Genomic DNA, 15,396 nt, shown 5'->3' with positions numbered 1-15,396 from the left:
CGGGCCCGGCCCGCTCAGGCCCGGGCAGTGACCCGGCCTGCAGCAGCTGCTGGGGTAAGGGCTGAGGCATTAATCCCGCCAGTAATTACAAACCTTCTTTTTGTCGTTATGGTGTGGCAAGTGCAAAAGAGATTTTTAGGTGTTTGGAAGCAGTGCTGTCCAGCCTTTCCCATCGGGAGGCTTGGTCTTGCTGACATTGGGAACTGACAAGATGCTAAACACCAGTTTCAGAAATCGACAAAAATCTCTCTGTAAATATACCGTGAATAAGCAGGCTGCCAGGGAGTGGTTGTAAAGGAAATGAGAGACAGTCTGACAATTCTCAAATTAGTTTGACACATTTTTGACACTTCTAAGCGTAGTGGGATGTGAAGAGTAAACTTAGAAGCATTTTTCTGCAAAAGCAAATTTAGATTGGTATAGTGAAAGATGGAAGGCAATGTTATTTCAAAGAGCTTCTTGAGGATAATTCAGCTAGGAGTTGGGCTAGAAGAAACACATCTGGTGTTTGTAACACTTGAATCAATTCACATTAAAAACCCAGCGTTGTGTGGCCTGGTTAGAAAGAAGAAGGGGAGAATAGCCAGAGAGTCTGTACTCAATGCCTGAGCTAGAGCAATGTCATAGGGAGATGTCACTTCTCTTAAAGGCAGGATTTTCGTGATTTGCTTTTCTGTGTGGCTCAATGAAGCCAACCCTTATCAGTTTCATTCTGAACCCACTTGCCAGCCAGAGGAACAATGGATGGACTGTAATACCAGAGTAAATCTCCAATATCCTGGATTTAGGCTGTTGTAACTCAGAGCAGAATTTGATATCCTACTACACACGGGATCAGTAGATAGGGGATTTTTCCAGCTAAATGCTTTTAAAATACAATGCAAGGAAAGACTGATACAGGCATGTTATGATTCCATAGCCTGAACTAGACTATAATTGTGTATCTCAGTTGATGATGGTGCTGAGGTCAGTGGAAGCATGTACTGAATCAATTAATTTGTGACAGCTGAATTTTTCCCCAGCTCAGCCTTTGGATTTCATTCAAAATTTTCTTTAAAGAAGCAATAGGGTGTTAGTTTTCTGTATGCTTTATTTGAAGCATTCTAGAAACCTGGAACCAAGTCTCAGGTATTTTTATTGGCTTAAAACCCCAGCTGACTTCAGTGGGAGCATTACCCAAGAAGGGAGTTCAAGGGTGAGCTTTTTATGTGGTTAAATAGATAATTTATATGGGTGCAGTTATACCACTTTTAAAAAAATATTAATAGCAGTGTGCTGTTTATGTATGTAAAAGGTAGAGAGAAATGGGTGGTATAGGAATTACATTTAGAATTGTTTTAATAAATACTTACTTTGGGATTAGGTTGAGCATTAGTTGTAATTAGCATATACAGTTCATGATTATCAGGTGTGTCATTTGCTGAGGAGGTATAAGAGGCACTGGCCAGCATCCAGAGCTGACCATGATGAGCAGATATGGCGGTTCCATCATCCCAACTAGCTTGAGATTGTGTCTCTCCCTAGTTATTGCATTGAGGTTCTCATTCCCTGAATCATGCCTGAGGTTCAGCCTTTAAAGTCAATGATCAGTATCCTGTGAAAGATGAAGCTAAGTGATTCTCAGCCTTATGGTGGTAATCATAGGCATTTAAAGGGTAGTGGCTAAATTTGTAGAATTAAAATGGAAGTTTAATGATGAGATATTTTTCTTAAGTAGAAATAAAATGTAGCTTTAGAAAAGGCTGCCTGTGATTCCATTAATGTGTTTCAGATTGATTGTTTAAGAAGGATTTTAGTAGCACTTCTTTTCCAGCTGTTAAGTGTGACTTAATAGCTATTTGGTGTGTAATGCAGTGGCAGTATCACTGAAATCATACAGTTTAGTTTGTTTATCTTCCTCCTTCTTTTTTAAGGCTGTAAAGGGAAGTGTGACTTTTTGGTTGTTCTTTAGAACTAATCTGATTTCTAATTTTATTATAATGAAATTTTAATTTTATTCCGTACAAGCAGAACGGAAAAGATACAGCACAATTGAAATACTGTCTGGAACAAATATGTGATTAACCAATTGTTTGCTTCTTCTAGGGAAAATCCAGAACGTACCTTTGATTTGGTACTGAAAGTAAAATGCCAGGCATCTGAAATTGAAGGTAATATACCATGTCTGTTAGTATTTATTTATAGAAATGAGAGGTGGGAAAAAATTTGTTTGTTTTCTGTTCTAGTTTAATTATATGTTTTGAATTGTTGTTGGATTGGGATTGGATTAGAAAGTGACTGTGGTTATTTTATTGCCTTTTAAAATCTGTTAATGTATTAGTTTATGGCTGTCCTGGGTTTTTATTGTTATATTTTCATTTTGGCTATTGTAAAAATATTTTTGTTCTGAGAGAAATACTTGCAAAGTTTGGACTAGAAATACATCTTCTGCAGTACTGAAGTTTGAAAATGTTGATTTTTTAGAACATTTAATTTTAGCACAACAAGTGACTTCTGTTTACTGGTGGAATATTAGTTTTGATCAGTGTGATAGGGGAAAAATAACTTGTTTTCTGAACAACAGAAGGAGAGTTTCTAGATCATGTTTGGTAGCTGCTTTAGTTTGATACATGATGCAAACAGCAATGAGTGCTGACTTGAGTTTATATTAGCCATCAATTTCATGTCTCAAGACATGTTCAAGAATTATCTGAGAGCCTTTCTTCCTGTTGGGTAAAAAGAAGATGGGATTTCCAGTGCTGAAATTAAAGTGACCTCTAGAAAGTCCATTGGGGGACCTTGGTTCATGGTCTCATCTGAGGTTGTTGACCTTACAGAGACACAGGGAGAGAAGTCATGTTGTTGGGATTGTGTTGTAGTTAGGTTAGTCTGTGGCAGCTGTGTTTTAGTCACAATAGTAAAACCAATAAGCTACATCTTAAAATACAGTATATTTCTTATCGTACTGTGCTAACAGATGCTATTTCCAGAGATAACTACTCTAACAAGGTAGAAGCCTGCAGAAGTTTATAGCCCAAAACTATGACTTTTTTAAATTTCAGGCAACATTTTGGTTAGTGACATCATAGGTAGGTACCTAATATGTTTCAAAACCATATTTGTTGAAGAGAAAGAATTGTAGTACTTTAGATCTTTTCTTGACAATCCCAACAGGATTTTCTCTACCTGTTTTATTATATGTTATCTGTTATTGATATCTCAACTTCTTCTGCTTTTTATCTTTTCTTTTTTCTCCATTTCACAAGATTGTTAATTTCATTGTGGAGTAACATCTAGGTCTTGGTGCAGTCCTTGGGTATTTCCATTTATTTATTTTTTTGTGTGCGACCAGAGGGCATCCTTTGGTTTATTGCCTGCTTTTTTGATTTGCTGCTGGTATACTCATAGCTTGGAGAATCAGATGGGCTTTCCTAACTCTCTAGTCATTGTTGTGGTTGATATCATGGCATGTCTTACCTTCCGTTCTTCTTTTTTCAGTTTTTACCTTAGTAATTTCATAGATGATGTCCGTGAACCCTGCTTAGCTATTTACTTGCCTTTTGATCTGTTCCTCACATTGTACATGTGGTCTCTGCCTCCACCTAACACCCCTTCCTGGAGGCCTGTTTACATCTTGGCTTGGGCCCAGCTTCAGCCTGCAGATTTTATTCCTTTTCTTTCTTTATTTCTTTCCCTCCTGAGTGTCAGACTGTTGATAATCCTTTCAGATCTTCATCTTGAGACCTTGAAAACTTCAGTTTTTTTCTTCTGTCATTAGAACATGGATGTGTATCTTCTTAGTTCCTTTTCTCTTTCTTTTGACTTCTGATTTTTGTTTTGCATACTTTTGCCTCTGGTGCCATAAGAAACCACTTCTTGTTACCTGCAGCTCTGTGAATGACCACCTACACCTGAATTCTGGTCATAGGCACTTCCCCTGCCTCCCTCGGTGGATGTTTCACGCTGTTCATCAGTTATCCTCTGTGGAGAGTAGCATCTTTAACAAATCTGAGTAGCTCCTTGAGTTGTGACCTGAGTTAATGTGGAGACTGTCTTGTGGATGTATCCTCTTTCATTCCACTTTTTGCTGTCATCCTTGCTACCTTGCATGGGGTCAGTTGCTGTTCATTCATGGGGTGGTCAAAGGCAGAAAGGAGGTCTGGTAGCAGCAGCATGTTGGAGTCTGTGGCGTGTGACCAGCGAGGTGTGACCAGGTTTGGGGGTGTTTGAGCCAGCCTGGAGGTTGTATTAATTCTTGCATGAGTCCACAGCACAAAATTACAGGCCCTTTTTACCAATCCAGTTGTGCTGACTGAATATTCCAGTTACCATCCTGCTGTACTTGGCAACTGATTGGGGATTAATTTTATTTTCTTTCATATTACATCTCATTCAGACAACACACTCACTCTGGTGAGGGCTTGACATCATATTTACATACGGTATTGTGAGCACAATGATGTATCAAATTAATATATCTGAATATTGAAGTTATTTAAAGGAAATTCACAAGGGACAAAAGTGTATTGTCTTCACTGCCACTTTAGAAATGGAGCACAAGGCTTGTCATGCTAAACAGGGAGCTTTCAAGGTTGGTTTACTATAAGGCCTAACAAATTTGACAGTTACCCTGTATTGTAGGTCTTGCCTTTAAATAGATTTTCATGCTAGGATAATCTTTTGAATATATCATACTTGAAAACGTGATCCATTCACCTGTTTCTTTGCTCATGCCTCTTTCTTTCTTATGAAAGAGATTTGTGTTTAAATAGGGCCTTTCTCCTCGCATCCCATCTGCTCCTTGTACTTGATCCTGAAGCTATGTCAGGGCTGAATTTGTGACATCACTGTCACCAGTGTTGCCGTGGAAATATCACAGCCACAAAATGATCATCTCCCTGCATGAGTGAGCAGCAGGAGAAGCCTTCTTAGGAGAGAGGAAGACCTTGCTGTGACCCATATATCTTTAAGCTCTTTCTTTTCAAGCTCTGCTACAGTGTACATTCTCCTGCATTTTATTTTTCCCGTGCCAGCGTGTAACTGTTCTAACACATAACAGTGGAGGCAGCCCTGCTGCACGTGTACCTATTAATAACATGATGTTTTTATGAGGATGCTAAATGTCTGCAGTAGCGTGATGTGATATTAGATTTTGCTGTTAAAATCATTACACTTTTGGAAGAGCATTTTTAGATAGCTTGTTAATTAAAACATAGGTCTCAAGGAACATTCATTTTTCAGATCTCACAATGTCTTAGGGCTGTTCCAGCTATAAAGGATCATACATACAGGAAATGCAGCAAGGTTTCTATGTATTACGGAGTTTGTTCTTCAGTCATTCCACTAAGTAATTTCAACATTGTTTTCTACTCAATGTAAGCACTGAAAAGTTTTAATGTAGATTAATGTTAATTTAACTGAATTGGTTACAGGCTCAGTTCTGCTAGCATTTCTTTACTTATAGCTAGATCAAAGTTTTGTTTTTCCATTGGATACCTGTTTTTTTGCAATTTGAGTAGCTTGCATACTTGCTTATTTCTTAGTAATGTGTTCTTGACTGAATAGAACATCTTTTAGGCTGCTCCCTCTGTTTTAAACTACAGGAGTGCACAATAGCACTGCTAGAATAGTAATCTTCCAACCTTTTTGTCATTTTGGGGCAGGAGAGAAACAAGGATACTCTTTACATAAATATTCTTATAGTTGAGCACTCTATTGAACTAATTGCACAAATTGTAACACTTTTTATGGTTGCTGACAAGCTTTAGTGGTGCTTCACTGGGGTTATGTTAAAGAAACCCAAATCTTCTCTGTATCGGAGGAGCTTATTGCCTACTCTTAGCACAAAACAGGGTATGATTCCCTCAACAATTTAGACTGTATTGCTTACTCTATTTTCAGAGTAAATGATGCTTTTGATATTATGCTGCATCTAAGACTTCACCTTGAAAGCTGCATTTCAACTGCGTTTAGACAGTTGAGGCATATATTCCAAAGAGGAGGAAAAAAAAATATCTAAATAGAGATCTAAAAATAGCATGTTATGTTGAAACATAGTAACTAGTCAGTGTAACAACTTTTTCTTGGGGAAATACATAACTGGATTCTCGCAAAACTTTGAGATGAATTAACTTCTGTTCACCAGAGTCCCAAGTGACTGGGAGATGAGTGCTAAGCTATTCTAGCAGCCCAGTGTTTATTGATTGTGAATTTGGCATACAGTGTCAGTAGCACCTTATAGCAAAAGGCTTTATATTGCCTCTTGGGCAGCTGCAGAGTTTTATAATTCTTTCCTGTGTCACTCAATGAACAGGCAAGCAAAAGAAACAGTAAAAATGTGTGCCCATTTTAACATCATCAGCTGCCTTTCTGTATTAAAATTTTGCTTACAGAAGACAACTTGGTAACATATTAATATTATCAAAGCTGTTGTGTTATTTTAAGGATGAACATGGCTCTTTAGCTTTAGGGTAAAAATATGCAAGTTTTTTGCTCTTAAGGATGAATCACCCTTTCTAGGTTTCAGGAGCTGTTGCAGTGTTTCAGTTGTCCTGAGTGCATTGCCTTACACGAGGCTGTTGGTTCAAGGTTATATGATGGTTGCTTCTGCAGCAACTTTACTGGTGCTCTCTTGTCTCTTGGAAGTTATACTGCACCCAGTGCTCTAAGATATGCTTGAGCTTAGAAATTGACTAACCAAAGTACTCTGCAGCTTTTTTTGGTGTGTTTGTTTTCCCCTTTTTCTTTTGTCTACCTGGGTCATTTCATCATGAAAAGTAAACTGAGTTTTTGTAAAGTTGGTGCTTCTGAACTTTTCCACATCACATGTCCAAAATAATGTGCCAGTTTAGTCTTTGTGAAGAGTGTGTATTTATCTGTATACATACGCATACACAAACATAATATGTTCATACATACATATATGTCTGACCTTTAGATTTTGGTTAAATGTGCAAAGATAAAGTTGGTAATTGAAGTCATTCTAGAAACTGTGTCCTATCTTGATTTTATTAAAACTGGTTTGCAGAGGCCAGACCCAACAGACAATGCAAATATAGCAGCTAGCAGTGGAAAAGCAACATGCAACAACTTAAGATCTTCAACGTTCAAGAACATAAGATCTTCAACGTTTCTGTCCCCGGTTTTCGTAGAAGATGACTCAGATTGGTTTAATTTTGTGTGGTTAAGAGAGTGCTATTTGCTAAACCTTCATTTTCTTTGATTATAACACATGAAATGCAATAAAAAGGCTCCACGGAGTGTGCAGGCAGATCCACTATTGAATGTCATGGCTTGGGTGTAGGACTCCTTTAGTCGTGACTTTGTGTTCAAGTTAAGAACAATTGTTTAAAAAAGGCTTGAAATTTGATTACTTTGTTTATAATTTCTTCTCCAAGTGATAGGAAGCCTTCTGTAGCTCTAGGGCTAGATACGTGTTTTTCAGAGCTGTTTAATGGGTTGTGTTGAAGTGCATGAATAACAACTGTAGTTTATCTTGCCTGTGCCAGAATGATAATAAATCTTAGTGATACATACTCTCTACATTATTTTTCTTTAGAGTCTTTTTTTTCATAAAAAATTCAAGGAAAAGCCATTAAATCCAGTTTTATATTGTATTGGTGGAGTTAAGAACACAATTAGTTTAATGAGGCCAGAAATGCAAAGTTCTTTGTATGATTTTAGATTGTGGTGTGTAAGGTGCTTATAAGTTACATAGTTCCAGGAAGGTCCTAATGCTGCAAGAAAGTTTAATGCAGGTATTAGTTCTGTCTATGGGTAACCTGTCTAGCTTTGCCAGAGTTTTGATGGAAAGTCTTCCAAAGCTACTTTCAGGATTGTGATCAGAGCAAGCAATATTCTCACTATTTTTTCATTATTATTTTTTTTCTCTCTCCACTTCTTTGTGGGGAGCTGTTTATTAACCACAGCTCTGAGCTTGTGGGTGTAACATGCTGATCAGATAACTCTTTTCCTCTGCTGTACTTTTTTTTTTTTTTTTTTTTCAGAGCATCACTTGAAACTGATTAAAAAAGATAATTCTATCAGTGCATACGTGAAGAAGTCTGCAGAATTTTTTAAAGAGCAATTAAAACTTTATATCTTTAAATACTGCCAGCCTTTTTCCCTAGTGGTTTTAATTGGAACAATACTAAATAAGTACTGGTCTATAGAAGGTTAGGTTTCCCTGACTACTTAAAGCACTCTGTGTTCTTCAGATGACTATGAAGAACAAATATATATTGCTGTGAACTAGATAAGCTTTCTTACAAGTTTCATATTTGTAAATTTTTAATCTCAAATATGTGTTACTGTATTAGAGTATATTTTACACTAATCAGAGATTTTCAAGTGGTGATACCCAAAAATCTTGGATGAGGACATTTAATCCAGCCTGGTTTCTCTACAGGATTATCTGTTGACTACAAGCAGAATATTTCACAGGCCTTGGAAGATTATGCAAATATTTTGAGGGCAAAAGCAGGTAGTGCTTGAGAATGTGCATCACTTTTGTCCCTTTTGACAAAACCAAGGAATATAAGAATCGTAGACTCATAGAATGCCAGGTTGGAAGGGACCTCAAGGATCATCTGGTCTAACCTTTCTAGGTACTACTTTAATTTATGAGATGGCTCAGCACCCTGTCATGCTGTCCAATGTGGGGGAAACTACCACTTTCCTTGGGACACTATTCCTAATGGTAAAAAATTTACTTCTTGTGTCCAGGAATCTCCCCAGGATCAACTTGTGTCCATTACCCCTTGTCTTTTCCATGTGACTCCTTGTAAATGGAGAGTCTACATCTTCTTGGTTTCTACCCTTTAAGCACTGGTACATGGTAATAAAGTCTCCCTGAAGCCTTCTTTTCTCAAGGCTGAGCAAACCCAGTTTTCTCAGCCTCTCCTCATATGGCAGGTACACCAGTCCTCTGATCATCCTTGTGGCCCTTCTCTGGACCCTCTCCAGCCTCTGCATCCTTTTTGTAAAGTGGGGTATGAAAGTCAGAATTTGGCTGAAACTTACGTATGTGCACCAAGCATACCTGTAAGTCCTTCATAAGTTATAATCTTTTGTATAACTTTAAACCCTCCGGTTGTATCTAAATGAATGCTTTCATTGTATTCAAATTTCTTTCATTTAATTGTAAAGCTCCTCAGGGTATGAACAACGTCTTCTGTGTCTTTGGACTGCCACTAGCAAGAGTGGGTGTTGGAGAATTATGAGCAACAAAAACAATTAAGGCAACTATCATTTTGCATCTAAGATTAAGATTGGCATTTGGTGGTTTTTTCCTTTTCCTTTCCTTCTCCAGAGACTGAGAAATGAAGGGTGGTCCCTCCATCTTTCAGCTTCTCTTCATAGATGCAAAGTGTGGAGGAACATGTTGCTGCTTTTCAGTGCCTCATTTCCTACATATTTTTTTTCACCAACCTACAGAGATTCTTGGATGTATGTGTAATTTGGAAGCGGGTGCAGATATGTGTGTGTAGGAGGGAGCAGGGTGAGAGCTGCTGGAGAAATAGGTCAAGGAAGCCTTCTCTGCTGTCTCCTCCGCATTCTTCACCGGGGAGAAGAGACCTTGGTGAGGAGGGAAAACCCTACTCCCCAGCAGCCAGAGGACAGGTCCTGGGAAGAGCAGCAGGGCTCTGCTCTACTCCAGAGATTGTAGCTGCAGTAATATGGGGGCAGGTGCTGTGGTGTCAGTGCTGGTAGAAATGAATTATTCCCCTCTAGGCACTTGCCCAACTGTGTCATTTTTTCATGTAGTGCCATATGCCAGTTTTAGTAGTTTGATCAGGTTTTGGGTAGTGAAATTAAACAGGAAAATCTTGATGTGTAAACTAATACAAATATGAACTTGTTATAAAAAGAATTTGTGTAAAATTGAGTCGAATGAACCTGCTAGTATTAATTTAAATAAATAGAAGCTGATAACAGCAACCTGTATTTTGTAATGTAGTCAATCAGTATGAAAGTTGGTGTTTGTGTTCTTTTTTCACATTTAATTTTAGTTTTGTTTTAATACTTAGGTATTTGAGATAGCTGCCTGGGGGATAGTTTGCAGACTGTTAAACTGCTTGCATTCAGAAGTGTTAGGAGTTTGCATATTTTTCTAAGCTAATGTCAGCATGCTCTGCCCTCCCACGCACCGAGCAGTCCATCTTACACAGAGGTTTATCATCCTTTAAGGAGGTACCTTATGCTGCTAGCTCTGTGTTATGCTGCTGGCTCTATTTCTCCATGGCTTGCCTTTCCTGTATGGAGGGTTTAAAATCTGCTTGAAAAGCTTTGGTGACTGGTTAAACTTTCAAGGTTTAAAACACCTTTTGCAAAGCTGTAAGATGTCTCTCTCTCTAGCCTTGAGTGGAGAAGACTGAAGTGTAGCGTTTCCTGTCTGGTTCACAGAAATAGTCTTTGCCACCAGTGATATTATCTGGGGATGCAGATACACATAAATGCACGTGCTTATCATGTAACTGTTAGGGTAGATACTTCCATCATTAAAATTAAATAAATAAAACATGATCAGGACTACAAAGAGAAGACTTCTAAAACTGTTCATGAAGGATTAAAAAAATCCCTGAATCCAAAATAAGTTTTCCGAGTAAAATGCTATCACTATTCCTTAAGATAATTTTGTGTAATAAGAGCAATTTGAGTTTAGCACTACTTGGCAGCTAATATGTGAAGAACCTGTGTTTGTTTTTTTTTTATGGTAGGCTGATGTGTGAACTCAGAGATCCAGTTAAAAACATGACATTTACAGGCATATACTTAGGATTGAAGGTTCTATGTGAGTAACAGATAAAGTACTAAAATGCTGAAAACAATAACTTCTTATATTTGCCTTTGGTATTTTTTGTCTTGAACTGGAGCTGTGTGTTTAGAACTGAGTAATTTGGGTGGACAAAGACTTCTTATATTTTGTGGTTCTGGTTTAGGTGAAAAGATTAAAACTTAATACTGAACCTTAGATGGAAAAGAGAAGAAAGAAAGCAGAAGTGGTGAGAGGAAAAAAAAGGCCAGAACGAGATTTTGGGTGTGGTGTCTGTGCTTCCTGAGCTGGGAAGGCCAAGACAGCAGTTTATAGTCATGCTGTCTTCCTTTTCAAAATTCTTAATCCTTGTTTGGAAGGTACTGTCCAGTATGAAATCCTTAATTAGAAATAAGACTTGAACAACGCCCTTAGATATATGTTTCCTAGAGTTTGAATCTGGATCTCATTTCTTTACGTGTTTGAGTGGGTATTTCGATGTAGATTAAAACCTAGTTAAAATAACAAACTTGTGTCTGAAAATAGCATATTATTTAGGGTTTCTATGTTTACTTTAGGACATATTTTATAAACTTTCTTAGTTAATGCTAAGTTTTAGTAATCATAGAGGCATAATTGTCATAACCAAGATATTTTGCCATAAGTGATTTATTATTGCATTTTTCATTAAACTCAGTCTAGGAAAGAGTGACACAAAGATTAGTACTTCTGCTTACCTTCTAGTAGAGAACAAGAATTTCCTAGTCATCTGACTAGATACTGTGAACATGAAGGGTTTTATTTGTTATACCAGTTGAGTGTGCTTTAGGACACATCTAAATACTGTAGGGCTATGGTGTCATTTTGTAGACAGACTCAAATGTTTGCATTTTAGAGGAGGCAGTTATTTTCCTCTCTTACCAAACAAGCTAAATGCAAAATCTGCATTAAATACTGGGTGCTAAATGTTGAATTTAACTGTGTTGTGAGAGTTGGACCTGACACGGAGAAGCCATGCTGATAGTGGTAATAAGGTACAGCATTGCTTCCCTTAGAAATGGCCAAGGACAGCTTAACATTTTAAGGCAGCTGTTTCCAGGAATGGAGTTGTGTTACTGAAAAGTGATGATAGTTTTTATAACCCTGGGCTATATGATGCAATATGAAAAAGCAAATGTAAAAGAGTATTTTGTATTACAGTGAATGTGTTTGTGTTCTGTTTAAATGCAAAATAAGAAAAAGTAGCAACATAGGGGTAAAAGACAAGGATTGTGTGACAGTTGTAAACTGTAACGATTTTGAAATAGTGGAGTGAAAGGACTGTGCCTTTAGAGTATAGGGAAACAGTTATAGTGGGAAACAGTTGCTCTAACTTGGTCATACTAAGACCTGTTCATTCATGCATCCTCTTCTATCCTTTGAAGGTCATTTTGGCTCCTAAGCTGTGTGTGTGCTGTTTGTGTTTTACTTCAAATAGCAAGCCTGGCTAAAAGCAGCCTGTGGGGGAAGCACCCTTCCTGCTCTGGCAGCATCACTGGGCAGGGCAGCTTTGTGGGCACCTCTCTGGTCAGCTGGTGGGGCTGCTTCTGGAGTTGACAGGAAATATTTCTCACACAGGTCAGATAAGGAGGGACTGGTGGGATTTTCATGCCATGCTATGTAGCATGGTCTGTTGTATCCTCTCTGAGAATTTATTTCAAGCTTTTGGTGTTTGATAAAATAAATGTGTTCCCAGATCAGGAAACTGGAGAAAAAACTAGGAATGGCCTTATTCTCTCCTGCCATTTTTCTGATGGGTTTGGAGCTTCAAAGGTACTCTAACTGTAGGAATTGTGTTGAGGTTATGTTAAACTCCTGTCTTTTCTTTGGGGAAGTGGTTCAACAGTTTTGCTGATGCCTTTCAGTTTTTCTGTTCACATACTAAAACTTACCTCTTGAGGAAAAAAAATACTTGATACTAGATCCCTTTTGCCCATGGTCACTTGAAGGTATTCCCCATTTGGAGATAGATGAAATTTTCATTGTGAGTAAACAAAATTCTTTCTAAAAGAACACCATTGTTCTAGAAGGGTATAATATAATAATGTAACTGAAAGTAAGGCTATTTAGAGAGTCTGAAATGAATTCAACTTAGGAGAGTTGCAGAGGCACTCAATATGGTTGTATTGTAACATGAATTTAGAGTAAATCTTTGTAAAGTAAATACGTACCCTTAGTTTATGCAGATCTTCTGGATCTCTGCTGAGAAGAAAACTGGGCTGTGTATGGAACCAAATTAGAATTGCTCATATTGTGTCTTAAAAACATAATGGGATTTTATAATTTGGTAAAAGTGCTTCGTTTGCTTCATGTCTCATCATGTACACTCCTTTGTGTCTTAATAGAAAGGTATATGCTGCTGGGGTACTTCTGCTACTTGAATTCTGCCTCTTAATATTTTAACACTAGAAATTATTCATCTGAGCATGACCAGTACGTTTTGTCAACAAATCTTGAAATGTTAATCTTTCAGTGAACAAGACAAAAAGTCTTCAATAGTTGCAAAAAAAAAGGTGATGTTTCGAAGTGCTTTGTATGCAGTGAAACCAAAGTGATTTTGGCAGTTGGTTTTTTTTTTTTTTTAAGACCTGTATTTTGTTAGTGTTGCTTTGGATATGTAGAACAGTATGTATTACTTTGTGTAGCAGATAATATAGTATCTTTGTGCTTGTAGGTCAGAACACAATGCAAATAATGAAACAGATACAAGTTGTCTAATCTGAGATAAAAGTTGAAACAATCAAGTGTTACAGAAAGCAAGAAAGTGCCTTTCTCTTGAGTGATGTTCCAGAACCTCCCCTGGCACAACTGGAGGTCATTTTCTCTTGTTCTATCTCATGTTACTTGGAGAAAAGATCCAGCACCCATCTCGCTACACCCTCCTTTCAGGTAGTTGTAGAGTGATGAGATCTTCCCTCAGTTTGACTTAGCAGCACTAAGGGAAAAGGATGAACCCCTCCTTTGCAAGGGCCAAACATGATCCTAGACCCCTGTTGGGCTTTGCAGATGTTGAGCTTCAACCAAACTGAGGAAAAAAAATGTTTTCACAAAGGTAAAACACATACTGTGTGTTAGGAAGTGCAAGCACCGGTTATGCCCGAAGGGGAGTGAAGGAATCTAGGGACACATCTCTGAAAGTGCAAGTGATGTGTTAGTGTGGGCCACATCAATGAGCTTTACTGCTACTAAGCATCCATTAGGCAAGTTCTGCAAAAAACCCCAGGGCCTTGAATAGCATTTTCCAGGAAATAGATGCTTCAAGTATGAAATTAATGACTAATATTGAGAGCTGTGTGTTTCTTGGTAGCAGTTTTCTGTTGCCTAGTGGTGTTACTGTCTTTTGTTCTGCAACCTGTCTTCCCATAGGTAGCTAGGAGAAAGCAAAAGTCAATGATTGCACAGAAATTATGTTGGTGTAACTGAATTTAGGGGATGATCACTCCTGAAACTGCTATGAAGAAAACAGCAAATCTGTGCTGGTTCTTGTTGCTGGAAAACAAGATATAAGTGCACTATAGATAAATTACATAGTTTTCCATTAGCTTGGGTGTCTTGCCAAGAGAAGTGCAACCAGACACCTCTTTCTTATGATCCTCTTTGTGGCAGGGGAAGCTGAAAGGACTCCTGTCACCTTGTGCTGAGGTACTAGTGTTGCTCGGCTGCTGTAAACTTGTCCTGTGTAAGAAAGCTGGCCAAGCAAAACTATTAGGTTTCTGCAACTGTTAATGAGTGAATGGCTTGCTGTGGCATATGGAGAGCAGCTAGGAAACATGGAAGGAAAATCCAGTACAATGACTGATTTAGGACAGGGAGTGGATTAGGATTGCACTGGTATCTAACATCACTCTACTTGTCTGTTTTAGAAGGGAGAATATTGCTGAACTCTGTTCTCAGAGTTCATGGTACCACACAGAAGTGTTACATATAAGATAACAGAATTTATATATTTTATTTCTTTTTATTCAATAAAATAATTGGTTACTGTGCAGAGAGTAGTGAAGTAGACTGTGAAGTCTTGTTAGTTCAGGCTGAAACTTTTGCCAGATTTGTATGCATTTTTAGCATTTCAGTGTCTCTGATAATTGCTTCTGTTAGTACAAGGTCAGTATTGCTTCTGTGTAAAACACAAAATTTAAAAATAGATCAGTATTTTAAATAAATGAGTGGATGAATCTGCTATGTTTTCTTTTTGTTATCAAAGTCTTCCTGTATATTCAGCAAAGAAATAACAAACATTACAATGCATTATTTTTAACTGCTGTAGAGTCTTTATTTTAAAAGCAAAACAAATAAGTCACATATTCACTTACCTTTTGTTAGAACCTTCTTTGGGGAAAAAAATTAACAATTTGTAGTCAGAATTTTCTGAAGTAGTTTTAAGTTTTACTGGAGAATTATGTTCAGTAAGCATTTTCTTTTTAAATTTAGTTGCCAGGTGGTACTTGTGGTACTTGAAATGACCCATGCATTGTACCACATCTTAAAAATTTATCCCTTTGTATGTGTAAAACTATAACTCCCATTTTTTGAGGCAGTTTTAGTAAATGATTGGGATTAAAATTATTACAGAGCCTTAAAGTGATGTGAATGAGTAATTCTTTGTGTATCTGTCAGAGTGAAGAGGG

At 37.6% G+C, this 15,396-nt stretch overlaps 1 protein-coding gene across 1 annotated transcript in view; it reads left to right on the top strand.

Moving 5' to 3' along the window:
• DENND1B (DENN/MADD domain containing 1B) overlaps window positions 1-15,396 on the top strand; it is a 152,606-nt gene that overhangs the window by 2,932 nt on the left and 134,278 nt on the right. Inside the window, exon 2 of the mRNA XM_009999938.1 lies at window positions 2,086-2,150. Coding sequence (XP_009998240.1) covers window positions 2,086-2,150 — 65 coding nt within the window. The remainder of the gene's footprint in view (window positions 1-2,085; window positions 2,151-15,396) is intronic.

The sequence above is a fragment of the Chaetura pelagica genome, unplaced genomic scaffold, assembly GCF_000747805.2.
Source record: "Chaetura pelagica isolate M959 unplaced genomic scaffold, ChaPel_1.0 scaffold246, whole genome shotgun sequence".
Classification (NCBI taxonomy): Eukaryota; Metazoa; Chordata; class Aves; order Apodiformes; family Apodidae; genus Chaetura; species Chaetura pelagica.
This window is presented reverse-complemented; position numbering and strand designations above follow the sequence as displayed.